Genomic DNA, 18,579 nt, shown 5'->3' on the forward strand with positions numbered 1-18,579 from the left:
TGTGCCAAAGGACTTTCATCTTTGAGACGTATATTATAGGGTGCACTATTAACAACATGACAACTGCTTAGCTAATTAAATCAAACGGCGGATATTGGTACCTAGTCAATTTACGATTTAAATCATATCTAGAATTTTCTATCTATCGAATCGATTACACCTAAGGCTTCATTAACACATCGACGAATCGTTATTTTACCTATAACCGTACTCACGCGTCCGCTAATCGTAAAAATTTCGAATACATCCGCAAAACTGAATCCTTTAGGCAGGACGAATCGCTGTAAATCGTTACGATTCAGAGTTCGGTTTCTAATGCGAACGTTTATACGTTTTTTAATCATTATTTAGGATAAATCGGCAGTGACCTCTTTTACGAATCATATCTACAATTATCACGACTCGATAGTAACGTATCTTTAATGCATGATTAACGATATTTAACTTCATCACCAGATGTTTTAATTTTAGAATAACTAATTCATTAAATCAGTTTTTAATTAGTAACTTTTAATGTCAATCAAACTGTAATATGTGTAATGTAATTACAAATTCGATCATAATCGCTAGTAACGATTTCAATGTAGATATAACTTTAGATTTAATTCATTTTTCACTTAATAAAAAATTATTTTCAATCAGAATTATCATGTCCAACTAATGTGTTCAAAGTTCTCGTGTCTTCACTTAGAAGTGATCTGTCGTAACGTCTCTGTCTAGTGATTTTCGGCCTTACAGCACCTAGTAGAGGGGCGGATATTGCGTGGGTCGGCACTCGGTTTTTTAGGTCTTTCCTTCCCTGGAGTAGTGGTGAGGTGACACTCGAAGATTCATCACCTTCATCATCAGACAACGCTGGGTAGCTCTCCTTCATTTTCAAACTTCGTTCTAGGCGTCGCAGGAACCTGGTAATGCAAATATCAGAAAATGTGTGTTTGTGTAGAATTTATAAATTGATATAAGTATTGTTATAATAATTCTAATTTATATTTATAATAGCTATCCGCCCCTTTGCACGGCCGTACAAGTATCATTGCATAGTATAAAACAAAGTCGCTGTCGCTGTCCGACCCTATGTATGCTTAAATCTTTAAAACTACGCAATGGATTTTGAAGCGGTTTTTTTCCATAGATAGAGTGATTCAAGAGGAAGGTTTATATGTATAATACATGTACACTTGGGCGAAGCCGGGAACGAGTGGTTAGTTATACATATATACCTTCCTCTTGAATCACTCTATCTAATGCTAAATCTTGCGTTAAAATTCATTCCATAGTTTAAAAGATCTAAGCGAACAAACAGCGGAAGCAACTTAATTTTTCACTATGTAAAGATTTTATTTAACTGAAATTGCAAACGAACCTACGGCCTACTATGGGGAAAGTAGCAATTGCTGATATACACGAAGAGCAATGAGTTTGTCTGTAACCAGCAGCAATCGAACCTGCAACCATTAGTAGTAGTCTTACATCTAACTGTTAGACCACCGAGGCCGTCAATAGAATACGAGCTGAATTTCTTGTCAGTTCTTCTCATCTCGAAATCATTCCGAACTGACGGTAGATTTGACATATAATAAGAGTCTGTAATAGACCTACGTGAATAAAGATATTTTGAATTTGTATTTGAATGTTGTATCAACTTCAGTACTTATTTATTTTATTATTATATAATTATAATTACCTTATCTGATTACTTATAGTCCTTAATTTATTTATCTTAACCGGTTTCCTGGAGTCTTCGGTGAGGTCCAAACTCGACGAGATTTTCGACGACGTGTCCTGAAATTTGGATTTATACCAATTAACTAAATGTACTTAATTGGAGTCGCGGATATTTGATTTTAAACTTATTGAAACCTTGTCACAGTAAATTGTATATGGATAGCAGAGCGGTATATTTGTGAAGCAATTTTCTTTTGTGACAAAGAATTATATTAATAATGTCATAAATTAAAATGCTTTTATCTAATATTGTCATTTCTTGTAAATAATAGCTTTTCTCTTGAATTATTAGAGTGTTTAAAAAACAAAATGACTATGCGTTAGTGTTAATGATTATTTAATTTGAAGTGGTTTATTATTTGAATAAAAAAAAAACTATTTTCTCTCAATTGCTCAATTCGTAAAGTCAGTGTTAAGTAATTGCAATATGGGTTATTTTGAAGATTAAACATCTGAATATATATTTATTTTAAAAAGAAAATGTATCAGGTGTCAACCTCGAAAAATACACATATACACCGCTAAATCAATACAATTGGCTTGGAGTCATAAGGTTTCATATAGGTTTAGAATTAAATTACATTGGGATATACATATATATATATATATACCATGCTTCTAAATCTAAGTACATACTGATATCGATAGCACCTCAGTTTGTTTCCGATGTGCCACATTACACTAGAAAAAAACAACGACAAACAAGAAATAAAAAATTCTCTTTAAAAAAAACAAAGTATAGTAGAATTTACGTAGCATTGGGCAAGTAATCACATAATTGTAGGCTTGCGTGTTTTCTTTTTTCGACTACTCTAATGCTGTTGACTGCAGCTGGCCTTTACAGCTTCACCGGACGATAGGGGGCGAGTGCAGATGGCACTCCAAACCCGCGGAAGGACTTATGGAGCTGCTGAAGGCCAACTCCCGCCTGACAGATAAAACTTTAGTCTGAGGGCATCGCTAGGGGTTCGAACCTCGGCTCAGGCCGTCGTAACATCGGTCCTCGTTTGAATTAGACGGGGGATCGATCGGAGGGGACCAGGCTTGCGTCACTTAAAACAAAATGATGTTTGTATTAAACTGTGTAACTAATTATATAGTTAGATGTAATAGTCATGTACCTATAATTGAACTTAGATGAACTTAAATAAATAATATTTAAGTTCATAATAATAGGACTGCACATGAACAGATTATGAATTTATGTATTTATCCATCACACAATGTAACATAACGGAAACAAACCACAGGTAAGTAGTTACTACATATCTTTACAATTATCTCTAGAAGATTACGTTTTTTGGTTTAATATTTGATAAGTTAGCAATAAGTAGGATCAATTTCATGGTAAGATACATAGCTATATGTTGATACTTTAAGCTATAATATTCATTCAAGCATTTATGTATTTTAAAAAACAAAATACCGACACGCGACAGTGCCTATAATATAATTTCTTTTTATAATCTGTGACCGTTAAAAACGTGTAATATTTAACAATTGTCCTTTCATTATTAACTATTTCCTAGTGTCTTTTGTCACATTCTTTCAAATTATAAAATCGCTAGAATGAAGAGGACAACATATAATAGTTCAATATCTAAAATTGATCTCATAATATTCATAGCTTAAACCATTGTATATATATAACATATAAGTCTAATATACATATATATCTACTGGTGGGAACTCGTTCTAATCTCCAACAACCTAACTTAAAGTTACAGATGAACATTCCTCTGAACTACGATATAAATAGGCTACGGAAAAATCAACATTCGATGGTACCACTGGAACATATCTAAATGTATATGAGTAATGATTTATATATACACATAAAATCTATATATCTACACATTAGTAGTATATCGACTATCTAGTGATGTAAAGGTATACATGTAGCCATATCAAGATGATAAAACGATATGCTAGCATTGAATATACAGTATGTACAGAATTACATTTCCAACAGTTCATATTTTGGTGTGACCAGTACGTTAGAATATGATATTGTATATAAACAACTTAATATTAGAGTTTGATTCGTGATGTATTTATTTATTTTAGGCTACTAATGGCACATATTATAAATATTAAAAAAGTGCTAAAGAACAGAATTTTCACGCGCCGAAATGTATAGTTAGTTAAATGTTTTCAATGTATAGTTAGGCACTTTTATTTGGAATATTGTTAATTTAATATTTAAAACGTTATGTTATTGTGGAAAATATGGTTTTCGTTACGAGATCTGAGATATATTCGTTCAAACATCTAACGGTGTCTCATTTATTATACTATATATATATACTATGCATTAAAAACTATATATTAAATTTAAGTTAAGACAACTATACATATGAATTACACAATTTTTTCTTTATTTTCTATTATTATCTGTAGTTTATTAAAATCGTATCCGTTGAATATTTTCACATCACTGCATACTGTGGCTGATCAATCTATCTTCAAGTACTAAAGCAAAAAAAGTTAATTACTTAGATATTTATCAATCAGTGACTAGATATATTAAAACTAGATATCGTAAGAACACCGTATTCATCATATTTTTTTAGCTTCGTTGATTACTGTGCTAAAAATGATATAAATATAGATAGATGAATAATGATAGATATTTTAAATGGATTTGTAATCCTGTACAACGTAGACATACAGAGAACGTAGCTAAAATCATGATTTCCTCAACAACAATGAATCACCTCTGAGCTACGGCATTTTTGTCTTCTGAGTGGTTTCCGCAAACGAGTCGGCTCACAATGCTGAAAATAATAATATAGTCTACACCTAGCCAAACCATAGAGAATAAGCACAAAATATAAGACGGCAAGTGTACAATGCAAATAATATTGAACAGTGCAAAAGTAAACATTAGTATTCAGTGACAGTGTTTTCCGTACAGTCAAATTGGTAAGAACAATCTTTTGTTTCTTATAAAGGCGGACTTAGACTATGTCTGTCAGCGTTTTTTCACGCTCTATCAATTTTTGTTTAGTATAAATTTTTGATAGGAGATTTCTTTATTCTTATTCGCGAATAATTTCGCGTTTCACGTGTATAAGATCTAATCAAACTGTGGTCAATAATTTATAAGTGCGTTATAAGGAATATTTTCAAAGATATCACTTTGAAAATATTGAGTATTATTTCGTTGCAAATTCACATTATTTAATATTTATTCTTTAAGTCTAGCTCCACCTTCAGAGAAGTTTTTGGAAGAGATATTTATATTATTTGGAAATGAGAATTATCTTTAGAAGCAGGAATGGTAATTATGCACAAAATAACACTCAAATAAATACCTGCATATCTAAGTCGGGTAGGCGGAGTTCCCTTGCTGATGCCACTGAAGCAACGGAGGCGTTGGACACCGAGTCTTCAGATGAGGAGGACGAGGCGGGCGCTGGAGCCTGTGAGCGAGATCGCCTTCGCCCACCTTTGCGCCCTCGTGCACTCGCATCACGACATCCTGGCACCTGCCAAACGTAAACTTTGTACAAAGTTCTTGGCGGTGGTACCTCGAAGAATGCTACTTGGCGATTGGAATAGCTAAACTATTTCAATCGCCAAATAGCATTCTTCGATTGCGATTGAAATAGCAGACAGCTGGAAGCTGTCTAGTCTAGAATAGTGTAGCAGCATTCTTTGTGAGCTTGACATTATATCATCTTAGTCATATACAATAGCATGGGGAACCACGGTCAATACAATATGACATAAGATGACCGTAGTGATTTTCATGTACTTAACCTACGATCGCCACTTATCATTAGGTGGGTCTAGTCAGTTTAGTTTAGTATTTTAGTTATACAAAACAAAGTTTGTAAAGTTGTTAAGATTCCTTATGTAATTAGTGGTAATTAGTGGACTTTGTGTAATTTTCTTATTTGTAAGAACAATTAAAACTCAAAAACTTTATACTTTTGGTGAACTCTAATTATATAATCAATCACATACATATGCCACTAAAATTTTACAAATTGGCCTTTTGTTTTAGAAAATTTTAATTTTTCGTAAGAATTTTATTGTATAGTAAACAAACGTGTTTGCTATAAGAGTACTTTTAAAAAAACATTTAGAATTGTAGACAACTGATGAATATTTTTATGCGTTGGCCAGGCTTCGTGTAAATCGTAAAATAGATCAAAATGTTAACTTGCCTCTAATAAATTGTGCATAGAATGTGGCATATGTGGTAGTGACGATTTGGTTGTACCCGTTACTTCATGGGATGCAGTGCGCGTCGTTCTTCTGTCTCTCTTCCTTCCAACCTTCTTCTGAGCATTATTCGACGATTTGCAGGCATTTCCTCGGACACACTCTGAGCTAGGGAAGTCGTATAGGCCATCGGAATCCGTAAAAGGGAGCTGTCGACCATAAAATTGTGGTGAAAATCTCCCCAGTCCAGTTTTGTCACTGAGAGGACTTTCACTTCTCGAACTCACCGGACTTAAAGGTCGACTGCAATCCGAAAGCAATGTGGGAGGTCGCAGGCAAGCTTTTTCATCCAATCCTCTCTCGACACTGATACATTTTACTATGGAACATTTAGTCACTCCACTAGGCGAGCACAATGTTGTTTGAGGCAATTCTAATGTTTCTTTTAATACAACCATTGTTTCCAATTCTTTGGCACTTGATGGAACATCGTCTACCCTTTCATCGGTCCCTATACCTTCATCGTTGGATTCTAATAAAGGATCATCTGAAAGAGTTTCCGAATCAGACCGACCCCGTCTCCTGTCTTTTGCATCATCATTAGATGCTGCAGGACCTGAATTAGTTTTCATTAATGGTCGTCGTCTCGACTGAAAACAAGAAGGGCCTCCTCCAGACCCTGGGTCTTCCATTTCAGAAGGGCACAGAGGATTACTAGAGCCACATCTTGATGGACCTGGACTGGCCATGGAACTATAGCCAGAGGAGGATAAGTTGGATTCTGAAGGAGCCCTTTCTCCTCGTGCGGACATTGAGAAAGGACTTAAATAACACATATTTCCACTTGGTTGTGGAGGTCTAGGTGACATTGGCTCATCAGATTCTTCGCTTGCATTATATGTAACTGTTATTAATGGTGGAGGTTGGAATTCTATATGAGGAGGCGTTCGTCTAGGTGGAGGAGATCCGGGGGAAGCGCGTTCTATGGTGAGAACTGGAACTCTTAAAGCAGGAGGTGCAGGAGATGGAGATGACATTTCCCGTTCCGAGTCTTGACTTTGAGTAAAACTGGGACTTGGCGAATCTGTTACTAGAGTTGATGGTGTTGGGGTGTCTGTACTCGTAGCCGGCTGACGTAACTGAAAACAAAAATGAAAAGTCAGTACTATGATTAAAAATTGCTAGTTCTTTATCAGCATTGACTCACCCTTAATCTCAATCCACTAATAGATCTTTCAGGTTTCGACTCATATCTAATCTCATCTAGTTCATCTTCACTTGGTGATACACACGTAGTAGTCGATTCACTTTTTGTATCTTGTTCCATGTTTGCTCGTGGCATACGTGGAGAAGGGAGTGGCGTGGGCATCGGAGTAGGGAGAGGAGTTGGCAATGGAGTAGGTAACTCTCGAATAGGTGATAGACATTTATTGATACCACTCGGAACTTCCAGTAGAATAGACGGTGGGTGAAGAAGATTACTACCAGAAGAAGATGACTTATGAGCACTAAGTGGATCTAGAACCTGACACAAAAAAATATTATGTAAATTTTAAAATAGACACAAACAAAAATTTTTTTTCAAAATTATTAAATTACCTGTATTTCAATAGTATTATGAGGCCTTGTAACCGGTGAATCTGGTGCGAGAGATGGTATATGAGAGGAAGCTAAAGAAATATCATCCGCGTCTGCGGTGTCATCTTGAGGCGACGAGGCCGATGGAGTGCTAGAAGCTGATACTCCACCAGATGATGCTCGAGATACTATGGCTGCTGATGACGATGAGAAGTTACGGAACATAGCTAAAATCGAATCAGCACTTGATATTTTTGGTTGTCTGCGAAGCAAAATAGTTAGAAATGAGATATTAGATAGTTCATTAGAACTAATTATGGAAATGATGTTTTAACTGTACAAAATATATAAATACAAGAATTGATTAAATATACCTGGAATATTTTCTTAAAGCGGTATGTGCCAACGTTAGGTCAAGACTGGACATTGAATCACTTCCTTGGTTACTAGAAGTACTGTGAGGCGATCGGACTTCAACCCCTGGAGACGGGGGAGTGCTGGACGCCTTTACTTTTAAACTCCTATCGGCAATTACGGCCATTGGTATTGCTATAGTATTGACCATGTCTACATCAGAACTAGAACTCATTTCTGCTGAAACTTTGTTGAGAAGTCTAGCAAAAGTGACCTTCTTTTCTAATTTAGGATCTGATATGTGTCTCATTGAAGGTGAAGTGGAAGGCGTAGATGCTTCACTAGCGAAAGATGTCTCTTTGTTGTCACCATAATCCACAAAAGCTGGAGCGCTTTCCACTGTACTCAGTGTTCTTTTCTCGGACATCTGTATAAGTTCCCCCATTGTGATCTTTTTCGAATGGTCGTTCGCGGTAGCAGGACTTATGAGTTGTTGCAATATTTGTTTTTTTTCGGCGGCATTCTTTTTTGTTGGTGTGGAATTGTTGCGTTTTTTCCGTGGTGAAGGTGTTCCTGTTAAAAATATCTAACATGTACAAATTATTACTAGCCCATATTGGTCTATGGAAGCGTTTTATTACAACATCAAATCCATTCATGACAAAAGCTACACAATATTCAGAAAACATTTCTTGAAACAGGTATAATAAATTGTTGAGAACACCAAGAAATTTTATTCATGCTCAGGTCATAGTAAAGCTAAAGTAAGCCAATGCTTTAGAAGTGCCAGACTTTATGTAAAACATTGAGAATTTAGTTAAAATGTGCCAATAAACAACCAGACTGGTGTACGTACAAATCTCGGTTTGTCGAAGTTGTTTTAAATGTCAATGTTTCAAAAGTTGATAAATTAAATAAGAATATTAGAAAACATCATCAAGCAGAAGAAGAAGCTTTTAATATTAAACAGTTTTGAATAACAACTACATCGTTTAGCTAAGCAAAGGACAGTGTTCTGCCAAAAAGTACATTCTGTAATATAATATATTTTATTTCGATTATAAAAATTATTACTTGTTAATAAAAGTTTAAAAAGTAAATGCAGAACAATGTTCTAATCATCATGCTGAAGCATGTATTAGAGAGATAGTGTTCCAGCCTTTAAACTGTTGTTGTTCTATAGACAATATAAATTAAATGAATATTGATAAGATTTAAAATTTTGTCAACAGTGTAAAAACTGAAATATAAATAGTTGGACGATCTAAAAAGGTGTAAACGAAGGAAGGAGCGGCTACATCGAGATGCACTGTGCATAGTCAAGGGTGCACACATTGACGTTGAAGAAAGAAATAGCAAGACCGATTTGTTTGGTGATCGGTGGTTAGGTAGCATTCCACATCGAGTGTCATTCAGTAGCGGGACACATCCAGTGCTAATTGTCGGTCGGGTGCCGCGCGCTTCGCACACGCAAATGAACATGTTTACGAATCGTTTGATATATTTGCAAAGTAATATAATACTTATAATGATTCAATTTAAAGCTGTAAACATTATGACGATGAATATATCGTATCGTATAAAAATAATGTTATGGCATCTAAAAAGGATGAAATAAAATATTTTCGCAATCTACTCTCGATATGAAACTATCTTTATAGTATACATATACATATAAACGTGGATATGGAAGATGAATAATATAAAGATGAAAATATCAATAACAATATAAAGATATGTAAACGAGAACCATCGAAATAAATAGAATGATAATAATGAATGGGAGATGTGACGCGCGCGTCGGTGCGAAGGGCGCGGTCCGGTGCGACATCCGGTCGGGCGGCGTGCGCCGTGATCGCTCCACTCCTTACGTCCGGGCGGCGGCTTTAACAGATCGTCCAAGCTAAAGGTGCGCGCGGCTCGCGGGTGCGCCGCGAGCCCCGACACCGACGGCTTGCGGATACCCAGCCGCGTGAGCAGCGTGCGGTGCGGCGCCGCCTCGCCGCCGCCGCGCAGCGCCGCCGCTGTGGACAAACGCCGCGTCAACGCTGCGGGCCCGCCGCGGCTCGTCCGCGTCCGCCGCCGCCTCTAGCGCCGCCGCTAGCGCTCCGCCTGCGGCACGGCGGCGTACCGCTGCCGCCCGGCCCGCGTCGCTAGCCCCCACACACACAGGATTGCCAGATTTTTTAACACCGGGACATTCGACGAGCTCAATTTTACGACGATTACGAAAAATACACAAACAATTAAAGGTTATTTACTATATAATCACTACGAGCATGTCCAGGCGTCTCTGACAGTCCCTTTTGTCATATATTACACAATTACTTTAACTTGGACTTACTTGTAACGCCTACTGAGCCAATTTTATACAACGATCTGCAACATTGAATTGACTAATTTTGCGGTAACCTAACCATAATGTTGTATGAGCGAAACAATTTTGTAGATACCTCTCGGAACCGAGTTAAAAGAATTGTGCACTGTACGTAGTTCAGAAACTAGAGATGCTCCTATGAGATAAATGTCTAAGCTATATACATGCAGAACTCGAACGGTAAAAAACAACAAGCTAATATCGACATCGTTTCTGAACTCGTTGGAAAACATATAAAAACATTTAGAGAAAAAAGTATATAAATACGCAAAACGTGTCCTTACCATCCCAAAGACAGTGCGTTTATTGAGAAAATATATGAGTATATAGCAGAAAATTCTGACACAGGTAAACATATTATGGAAGAAAGCGTAACGTTACTGTGAATTTACAAAGTTATAATACAAATACAAGGTTATTTTCTTCATTGAGCTATTATAGAAATCGTGTATTTAGATACGTGATCGTGACAAGCTCGCTTAGAGTGCTGATATAATTATAGTTCCAAACAAACGGATTGGTAGAGCAAGTTACTTTTACTTTTCGGGATAAGCCTAAAGGTTTGCTGTCTATGATAACATTGGTGGACTCACGTCTTGCGCAGCGATCGGCTTCTTCCGCTAGAAGTTTCTCGATCTTTTCTGGAAAGTGTCGCTTGGCACACCAGATGAGGCCGATCATGCCGAGTACAACAAAGACTGTGATCAGCCCTAACCAGAAAGGTTCTTGAAGCATTCGTGTTCCAAGCCCTACGATGTTTGGAGTTGGATTTGGGGTTTCGCATCTGGGGAAAAGATTGTGCAAATACATATATTAAATGCAAACATAGATAATGTATAAACTGATAAAGACATTAATTACTTTAAATAAGGTGATGGTGCACCCGCCTGTTACAATATACTTTGGCGGGAACCTTGTAGAGGATGATTATGTGAACTCATAAAGTCAGGTTAATTAGCTTAAAGCGAAATATCATTAGGAAATAACAACAACGATGAACCACATGGAGTCGACCTAACATCGCTGTCAATAAGTCTATTAGTCTCCATTACTAAAAGAACGTGTCGTGTAAAGGTGCCTCTACTAATCGGTTTGCAATAGTCGTATTCGGTTTGCGAGAGTCGACGTGCGGAGAGAGCGGGTACCTCTTGCCCTTCCAGGAGGGGTTGCACTGGCAGAGGAAGCCGCCGTCGCGCTCGCTGCAGGCGCCGCGGTTGTTGCAGGGCCGCGCGGCGCAGGGCCGCACGCGCTCGGCGCAGCGCCGGCCGCGCCAGCCGCGCGCGCACGCGCACACGAACCGCTCCGCGCCCGCCACCACCGAGCAGTTGCCGAACGCGCACGGCGACCGCTCGCACGCCGTCAGCGTGCAGAACGCGCCTGCGACCACCGCGCACAACAATTACATTTATTTCATCACGTAACTCAAATTGGCCTAAAAGATATTTTATTGCTTAAAGCTTCTTACGTATATACCATTTGTTCTCCGGAGGCCGATGCCAGGGAATGGAACCAAAACAAAGGAAATACAAACAAATAATGACAACATAAGTAATTATATTTAATAGATACTCTTTCAAAATATATTTTTCAGAACACGTTGGATTTATATAATTTTATTTAATTCTGCTATCATTAGCATGTGACCACAAATATTCAGTGCAAAAACTCAGGTTTCAGCCATTGACCTTCCCTATTAGCGATCAAACTTAGATCGTTATTGAATTTACACCCATATTGAATAATTGTGGTCTTACACTAATATTCAATGCGGAAACCTGACCATCTCCATTGGAAGCATTGTAATCTTCTCTATTGGTGACCAAATTCCGAATCTTATTGAGTCCAAGAATATTGATAAAATTATAGTTAGGAAACTTGCTGGAATACCTAATGATTTATTTTATGTTTTCTTCCTTTAGACCTGTTGCGCTCCAATCACTTCTTATATCATTCTAAAGTTTTAATGGAGTAATGATATTTGTGAAACTACTAAAATACAAAATTTTACTAATAAAAAGAGAAACATTTACCGGTGTAGTATCCGGTGCACTCGCAGAAATTTCTCGTATCATCAGATGCGCATATACCATTAACACAGGGATTCGGGTAACAGGCCTCCACGCTCGTTTCGTCAGCGAGCAATAGCAATTTGTTGTGATATTCAGGATCTAATGACAAGGCAAGATCTAGTTCATTTATCTGTTTGTTGAAAAAAAGAATTAGTATAGTTGCCATAAAATGCATATTTTTGTTAAAATCACCAAACTGAAAGAGCATTAGCAAATACATTCGAGAAGAGGAAAGAATATTCTTAGAAAAGTCGTAGTGTTCTTATCATATTTATATTAAACAGTATTTGTCAGAAAAGGAAAGAGAGTTGGACCAATGGTCTAATTCTATCATAAAGTTGAAAGCTTTTTAACTGGACTACCTTTGTTGACCACCAGTGAAATATCGACATTCAGTCCTTGTTCTCCTGAGTATTGGGTTACAATCAGCGAGTGCAGATACGAGTTAATGACGAGGGGCGCGCTCGGTTCCATCTTGCGCTTGCTTCGCTCTACTTCGCAGAGGATCCATTCGGTGCCATTATTGTCTGTATAACTGTCTTTCACCTGTGGATATGATATTCATTTTATATTATAGGTGGTAATTATAAAATTGTAATAATAATTGTAAACAACCACTTTCTTTAAGCAAAGTAAAATCGTGAAGTCATGACTATAATTGTCAGTTTGTGTGTTGAGGTTTTAAGTATAAATGATTGGACGATTCCAATGTAATATTTACAGAATAGGTTATTAAATGCGTGTACAACATATAGTCTAAAGAAGGAAAAGGTCAATAATAATTTTGTAACTTTTCAATTTTCAAACCTACAATTTTATTAATTCATTCATTATTCAAACAATAGATGGTGTTGTATAAACGCTTCTCTTATCGTTGTCGTTTCCCAGGGCATGTACTTTAGTCCCATCATCGATTCCGGGAGCAACAACTCCCGGATAACGAGGTTACAAGCCTCTTAGAATGTGTTACTAAACTAATTTGTGCTAGGGTGTATTTTACCTCGATCCAGCCGTTGCAATTGCCGCAGGGTCGCTGCGTTGGACGCGTGGTCTCCGCGGGACACACAATGATTTGTACGGCACTGTGGTTATGCATACCTCGATCCAGCCGTTGTTGTCGCCGCAAGGCGCCTCAGGGGGAGCTGCGGGAGACGCGGGGACGGCGCGTGCCAAAGCTAGCGCGAGCGCGTGTCCGTGCGGCGCCAGCAGGCGGGCGGCGAGGCGAGCGCGGGGGGGACCCGCCGCCGGCCAGTTGGGCGCCGCCACGCGGCCCGCCGCACCAGCGCCCACAGACACCACGTGGCTCACGTTCAGGTACCTCACTGTCCACACATCAACTTGACGTACACTCCATCATTCAGAAGAACAGTAGAAAGAACTCCATCATTCAAGTATGCCCGGGTAAGGAGGCGACCCATGTGGGTCCGCGAAAGACCACACCATTGTTTAAAGTTCACCATCTCCACACGCTAGAACCTAAGTGGTCTCGGATAGTGTGATTTCAGAGGAGCTTCCTCCCGTACACTTAGATTGTGGAATTGCCGAATTTTCTCGAGAAACTGCAGCATGGAGTTTATCAAGAAGGGTATTTATATTCCCTTCTTAAAAAACTCCATGCTGTAGTCCAAGCTCCATTTCTAAGTCATTGGTACAGTATTAGTTGATATAGATATTAAAAAATGATGCAATGATGTATTCTAAACTTACATTGATGTTAACAAATTATTTCCCAAAATCAAAACCAAATCTAATATGTATAGCTCTTGAAAGACTACTCACCGCTTTTGAAATGCGCAAGAAATCCAGCTCCCGTCACATTCTCTCCTGTTCTTAATCTGATTCGGAGTATTTCAGCCTGAGATACAAATAGTCCATTGGTCAAAATTCCTGAGCTTACAAATGGACGGATGGGCACTGTCTGTGGATTCACTTGGACTTCTAGAAAGGACTCTTCTGGTATTGCGTCCGTCACATTTATGGGAACGCCTTTTTCAAAAGTTCCATAGCCGAAGTCGAAATGGCTTATGTTGAGAAAGACGCGTTTCCCTGGAAAGTGGAATAGAAATGATTAAAGAAAGGCGTAATACTTTTTGGTTTAATAACCTGAGCTATATAAGGAACTGACAGGCGAGGTTTTTCAAGGAGAGTATATTAAGGTTTTTTAAGGGTCGGCAATGCACCTGATACCCCTGTTTTTTCAGGCGTCCATAGGCTACTATAACCTTATACCACTAAATGGGCCGTATATTTGTTTGCCACCATTGTACTATTAAAAAGGCATTGTACAGGTTAGTTTGGCTTACATTCCCAAAATTATAGTAATAATGTTTATTAATGAGTTATTATTATTATTAGCTGTAGATTTTGTTCAAAGTTCTCTGTTTGTCAGTCTTTTCAACCAGCCTCAAAGCAGATTCTTTGTAAGCTGTGTTTCGGTTTGAGGGTGAGATATGGTGATTACAGGGTTCCAAACCCTGTAACTAATGTTAGTTATAGGGTTTGGATATGGGTTGCGATATGGGTGGCACCCTAGCATAACATCTTAGGATCCGGAGGAGGTAGCAATAGATTGAGAGGCAGTAAAGTGATATGATGACAGCATGCTCTTCGGATTACGGCCATTGATTATTTTCTTTTGACAAAAATGCAATAGCATATGCTGGTTCACTACATTCTTCCTATTTGAATTTAAAAATGAATTCGTATTTTTGTAATCACGTACAAGTTTATTTGAAAGGAATAAGATCTGAGTTTCTTGTCAGCTCTTTTAAGTTCGAAAGCACTCCGAACTGATGTAGATTTGAGATATAAGAGTCTGGAATAGACCTACATGAATAATGACATTTTGTATTTGATTTGATTCATCTATATAGGCGATATTACCACTTTACTACCAGGTGAGTCCTAAGTTTTGTTTGCCATAATATTTTTTTAAAAACAACTCATAAAACATTATTTGCTCTTTAAATCTTACCAGTAGGGGCAAGGATGTCGATAGTACAATCCAAGTCAGGCAGCAGGAAGTGAGGATAGTTCGGGCTGTGTAGTACTCCCTCTTTAGAAGTGAAGGTCTGTGTAGGACATCCAGGCAGTTCTATTGCGTACCACGTCAAAGAGAATCCAGTGCCTTGAGTACTGAAAAGTCCAGCTATTAATGAAAATCCTAATCTAATATATAAAAATCTCGTGTCACAGTGTTTATAACTAAACTCCTCTAAAAATTGTTTTTATTTTTCTGATAACTTTTCTTATTTTTTTACGATTCGCCTTCATCACGAACGAACGACATTCATGAGGAAGACGGATAGGACTCTCCGTCAAGTGGGATATCAGCTTTTGCAACATTTCAGGTACATAAAAAATACTGTAGCGTTATATACCGCTACTTAATTTATTTGGTTCCTGTAGTATCTAGGTAATGAACATACGGGTGTAGTTATTGTATTATTTATTGTACATTAGTCAGAAGCGTAGCGGCCTTGGCGGGGCTCTGTATAAAAATTTGGTTTGAATTCCTTATGAAGGGAAAAGATTTCTCACAAAAAAAAATTGCATAAAATTAAAAGAAATATTTATTCACTATAATTGTAAATCATCTTTTCCAAAATTTTTACAAACAAATAAGTTAATTTTTGCTTACGCACGTTGGGGGGCCTGTGGGACCCGGGGGCCCCGTATAATTGATACGACAGTACTGTCTACAAGATTGAAAGTGAACCTTCAAGGATGATTCGTTATGCAACTGGATTAAGACTGGACTTCAATGTAAGTTATGTGGAGACGTATACAGATGGAAGGATGCCGATTCTTGACAGAAATATTACAAGTGTAGGCACAATATCAAATTTTAATTAAAACATTAAAAAAAATACAGATTTTTTTAGTTGTGAATATTTTTAGTAATATTGTAAGCACTTACTTATAATCGGAGTGGAAATGTAAGATAGCTTTATTGGTGCTGGCCACCCATCTCGTCTCGCCCATAGACCCACAGTACCTCGATGATTTGGTGTTCCTTACGTCGCGTAGCTGTAAAATTTTTAATCGCCTTTTACTTTATCTTTGCTATGAAAAAATTAAGACAAGTAATTAATAATTATAGTTAGAAAGCATTAGGTTGGTTCTTTGTTTATGTAGTAAATTTAAAATGTATTATAATTTTGTGCAACAGGCTTATGATGTGATATAATTATATAAAATATATATTAAATATACATGTAAGTATACGACTGAACATATATAGTTAAATTTATAGTATACCCACATACTGATATGTCGATGTTAAATGTACAAATTATAGAAAAGTTTTCAAAGTTTTAATATGTGACAAACGCAGTGGTATAAGTAATAATTCTATTATTAATTTAATGTATTTATGTATATTTTAAGCATTGTTATAAAATATAAATAAATAGACTATTTGTAATGTACAGTGTACTAAAGAACACAGGTATAATTACAACGAATAGGCGGCCTTATTGTTGAAAGCATTCGACAAGCAACAACCAGTATAAAAATAGTAGACAACTGATATAAATACTTATATATATATATATATATAATTTTGTAAATATCTTACATATAAAATTCTCGTGTCAAAATGTTAGTTACCATACTCCTGCGAAAGGGATTGACTGATTTTTATCAAATTTTATATGGGTATTCAGTAGGTCTGAGAATTGGCTACTCATACCCATAAGTGATAAGGGTTGTCCACTCCTAAAATTGTTATTATAATGTATCATTTCAAATACATACAACCCTAAATTTTCATCCTTCTATCACGAACCCCTATTTTTTAATACCGATTTTAAAATATACGGTAAAACATCTTTTGCGGTGTCAGCTAGTATAATATAGAAACCACTCTGGGTGTTTTCTGTACACACAATCATACCTAGGAATACAAATGTTAGTACCGTGCGAGGAATCGAACCCGCGACCATCGCAATTAAAGCAGTGCTAAACTATAATGCCACCGAGGCCGTCAATATAAAAAGTTAAATAACATACCTCTATGTAGTCGTATAGACAGTCTTTTTGATACTCCAACTCTATGGTCCGGAAAATGAATACGAGACGAGTGTCATCCGGACCCACCACGTGTACCCAATAGTCCAGATCGTTGTCATACAAGTTTGGGTGGTTCGGACTGCTCAATACACCTGTATAAATTATAGCTATTATTTGGTTTTCGAATTAAATCGGTTTTTTTTTTTATATTTAAATACATTTTTCCACAGACATATTCGTCCGTGCCTTTTTTAATTTACTTTAATATTATAATATTTATTTAATTTCCATTTTTGTACAACTCCAGCCGAGATGTTACAATTTGCCTAACAGTGACACCGAGGCAGACCTTATCCGTCTGGCCCAGAACCACCGCTGGCCGGCCGGGTGAGTTGACAACATGCAGTGTCACCCATCTTTATTTGGAAGATTAGATTTATCAATATGCATATACAATTATATAAATCTTACACTACTACTAATTTCACAGTTTTCATTACATTGTGCAATGTAAGAATTCATAATGTAACAATACACATTATGAATTCTTACACTGCATATACAATTACATATATGAATTCTTATTTTAACACTATTTTCAAAGTTCACTATTTGTTATAGTCCAGGTTTTGTTTAATTATTGATTGTTTAATTTCACAGTTCACTTTTTGTAGTAAATCGGCAATTTTTTTTTTCCCTTTTTCACTTCCCTTTCCCCTTTTCTCCTTTCTTCCTTCTTTTTTCCCTCCCTTTCTTTTTTTTTTTTTTTTTATACTTTTAGCGAGCATGTTCCGGCCTTTCCAGTCCAAAGCGCCCCGACGATGCATCAAAATTAAATCGGTTATAAGTCGGGTATCGGTTTATTAGACTTTAACTTGAGGTCCAAAAATACTGATTCCACTTGAAAGGCCTGTATGACCTTTTTATTTTTGTATATCATATATTAACATAGTAGTATGATGTGTGTATTTCAAACAGTAAAAGATTGTATTGATCAGGTATATATTTATTAATTATAAGTAAAAAATCTAGTAATAATGTTCTTGGACAATTCACAAACCGCCATCTAGTTCCAAACTGAGCAGAGTTTCTGTTATGGGCACTGTTACGTTACTAAGCAGAGTTTCTGTTATGATAGAAATACTTATATTACGTTACGTTTTGTTTTTGTAGGTACAAAACAAACATAATATGTATAGAAAATGCCCAGACCGTGCGACCATCGGTTGTACAGCGGTGTCCTAAACCGCTAGACCATCGAGGCTGTTAAATATGTGGTCTAAAACCACA

General features: G+C 37.0%; 1 protein-coding gene across 1 annotated transcript in view; it reads right to left on the reverse strand.

Annotated features, from left to right (window-relative positions):
* Positions 1 to 547: 547 nt before the first annotated feature.
* The window catches only part of LOC131851560 (uncharacterized), a 226,747-nt gene continuing 208,715 nt past the window's right edge, over positions 548 to 18,579 (reverse strand). Inside the window, exons 13-30 of the mRNA XM_059202073.1 lie at positions 17,290 to 17,441; positions 16,196 to 16,305; positions 15,251 to 15,411; positions 14,056 to 14,322; positions 13,375 to 13,598; positions 12,639 to 12,822; positions 12,238 to 12,375; positions 11,353 to 11,584; positions 10,801 to 10,991; positions 9,702 to 9,854; positions 7,851 to 8,403; positions 7,498 to 7,738; positions 7,106 to 7,423; positions 5,901 to 7,037; positions 5,043 to 5,216; positions 4,443 to 4,502; positions 1,685 to 1,782; positions 548 to 905 (exon numbers count right to left, since the gene is read on the reverse strand). Of these exons, the coding sequence (XP_059058056.1) occupies positions 635 to 905; positions 1,685 to 1,782; positions 4,443 to 4,502; positions 5,043 to 5,216; positions 5,901 to 7,037; positions 7,106 to 7,423; positions 7,498 to 7,738; positions 7,851 to 8,403; positions 9,702 to 9,854; positions 10,801 to 10,991; positions 11,353 to 11,584; positions 12,238 to 12,375; positions 12,639 to 12,822; positions 13,375 to 13,598; positions 14,056 to 14,322; positions 15,251 to 15,411; positions 16,196 to 16,305; positions 17,290 to 17,441 (4,664 nt within the window). The 3' untranslated portion in view covers positions 548 to 634. The remainder of the gene's footprint in view (positions 906 to 1,684; positions 1,783 to 4,442; positions 4,503 to 5,042; positions 5,217 to 5,900; positions 7,038 to 7,105; positions 7,424 to 7,497; positions 7,739 to 7,850; positions 8,404 to 9,701; positions 9,855 to 10,800; positions 10,992 to 11,352; positions 11,585 to 12,237; positions 12,376 to 12,638; positions 12,823 to 13,374; positions 13,599 to 14,055; positions 14,323 to 15,250; positions 15,412 to 16,195; positions 16,306 to 17,289; positions 17,442 to 18,579) is intronic.

This window comes from Achroia grisella, unplaced genomic scaffold, assembly GCF_030625045.1.
Source record: "Achroia grisella isolate CSIRO2021 unplaced genomic scaffold, CSIRO_AGI_Agris_v1 utg784, whole genome shotgun sequence".
In the NCBI taxonomy this organism is placed as follows: Eukaryota; Metazoa; Arthropoda; class Insecta; order Lepidoptera; family Pyralidae; genus Achroia; species Achroia grisella.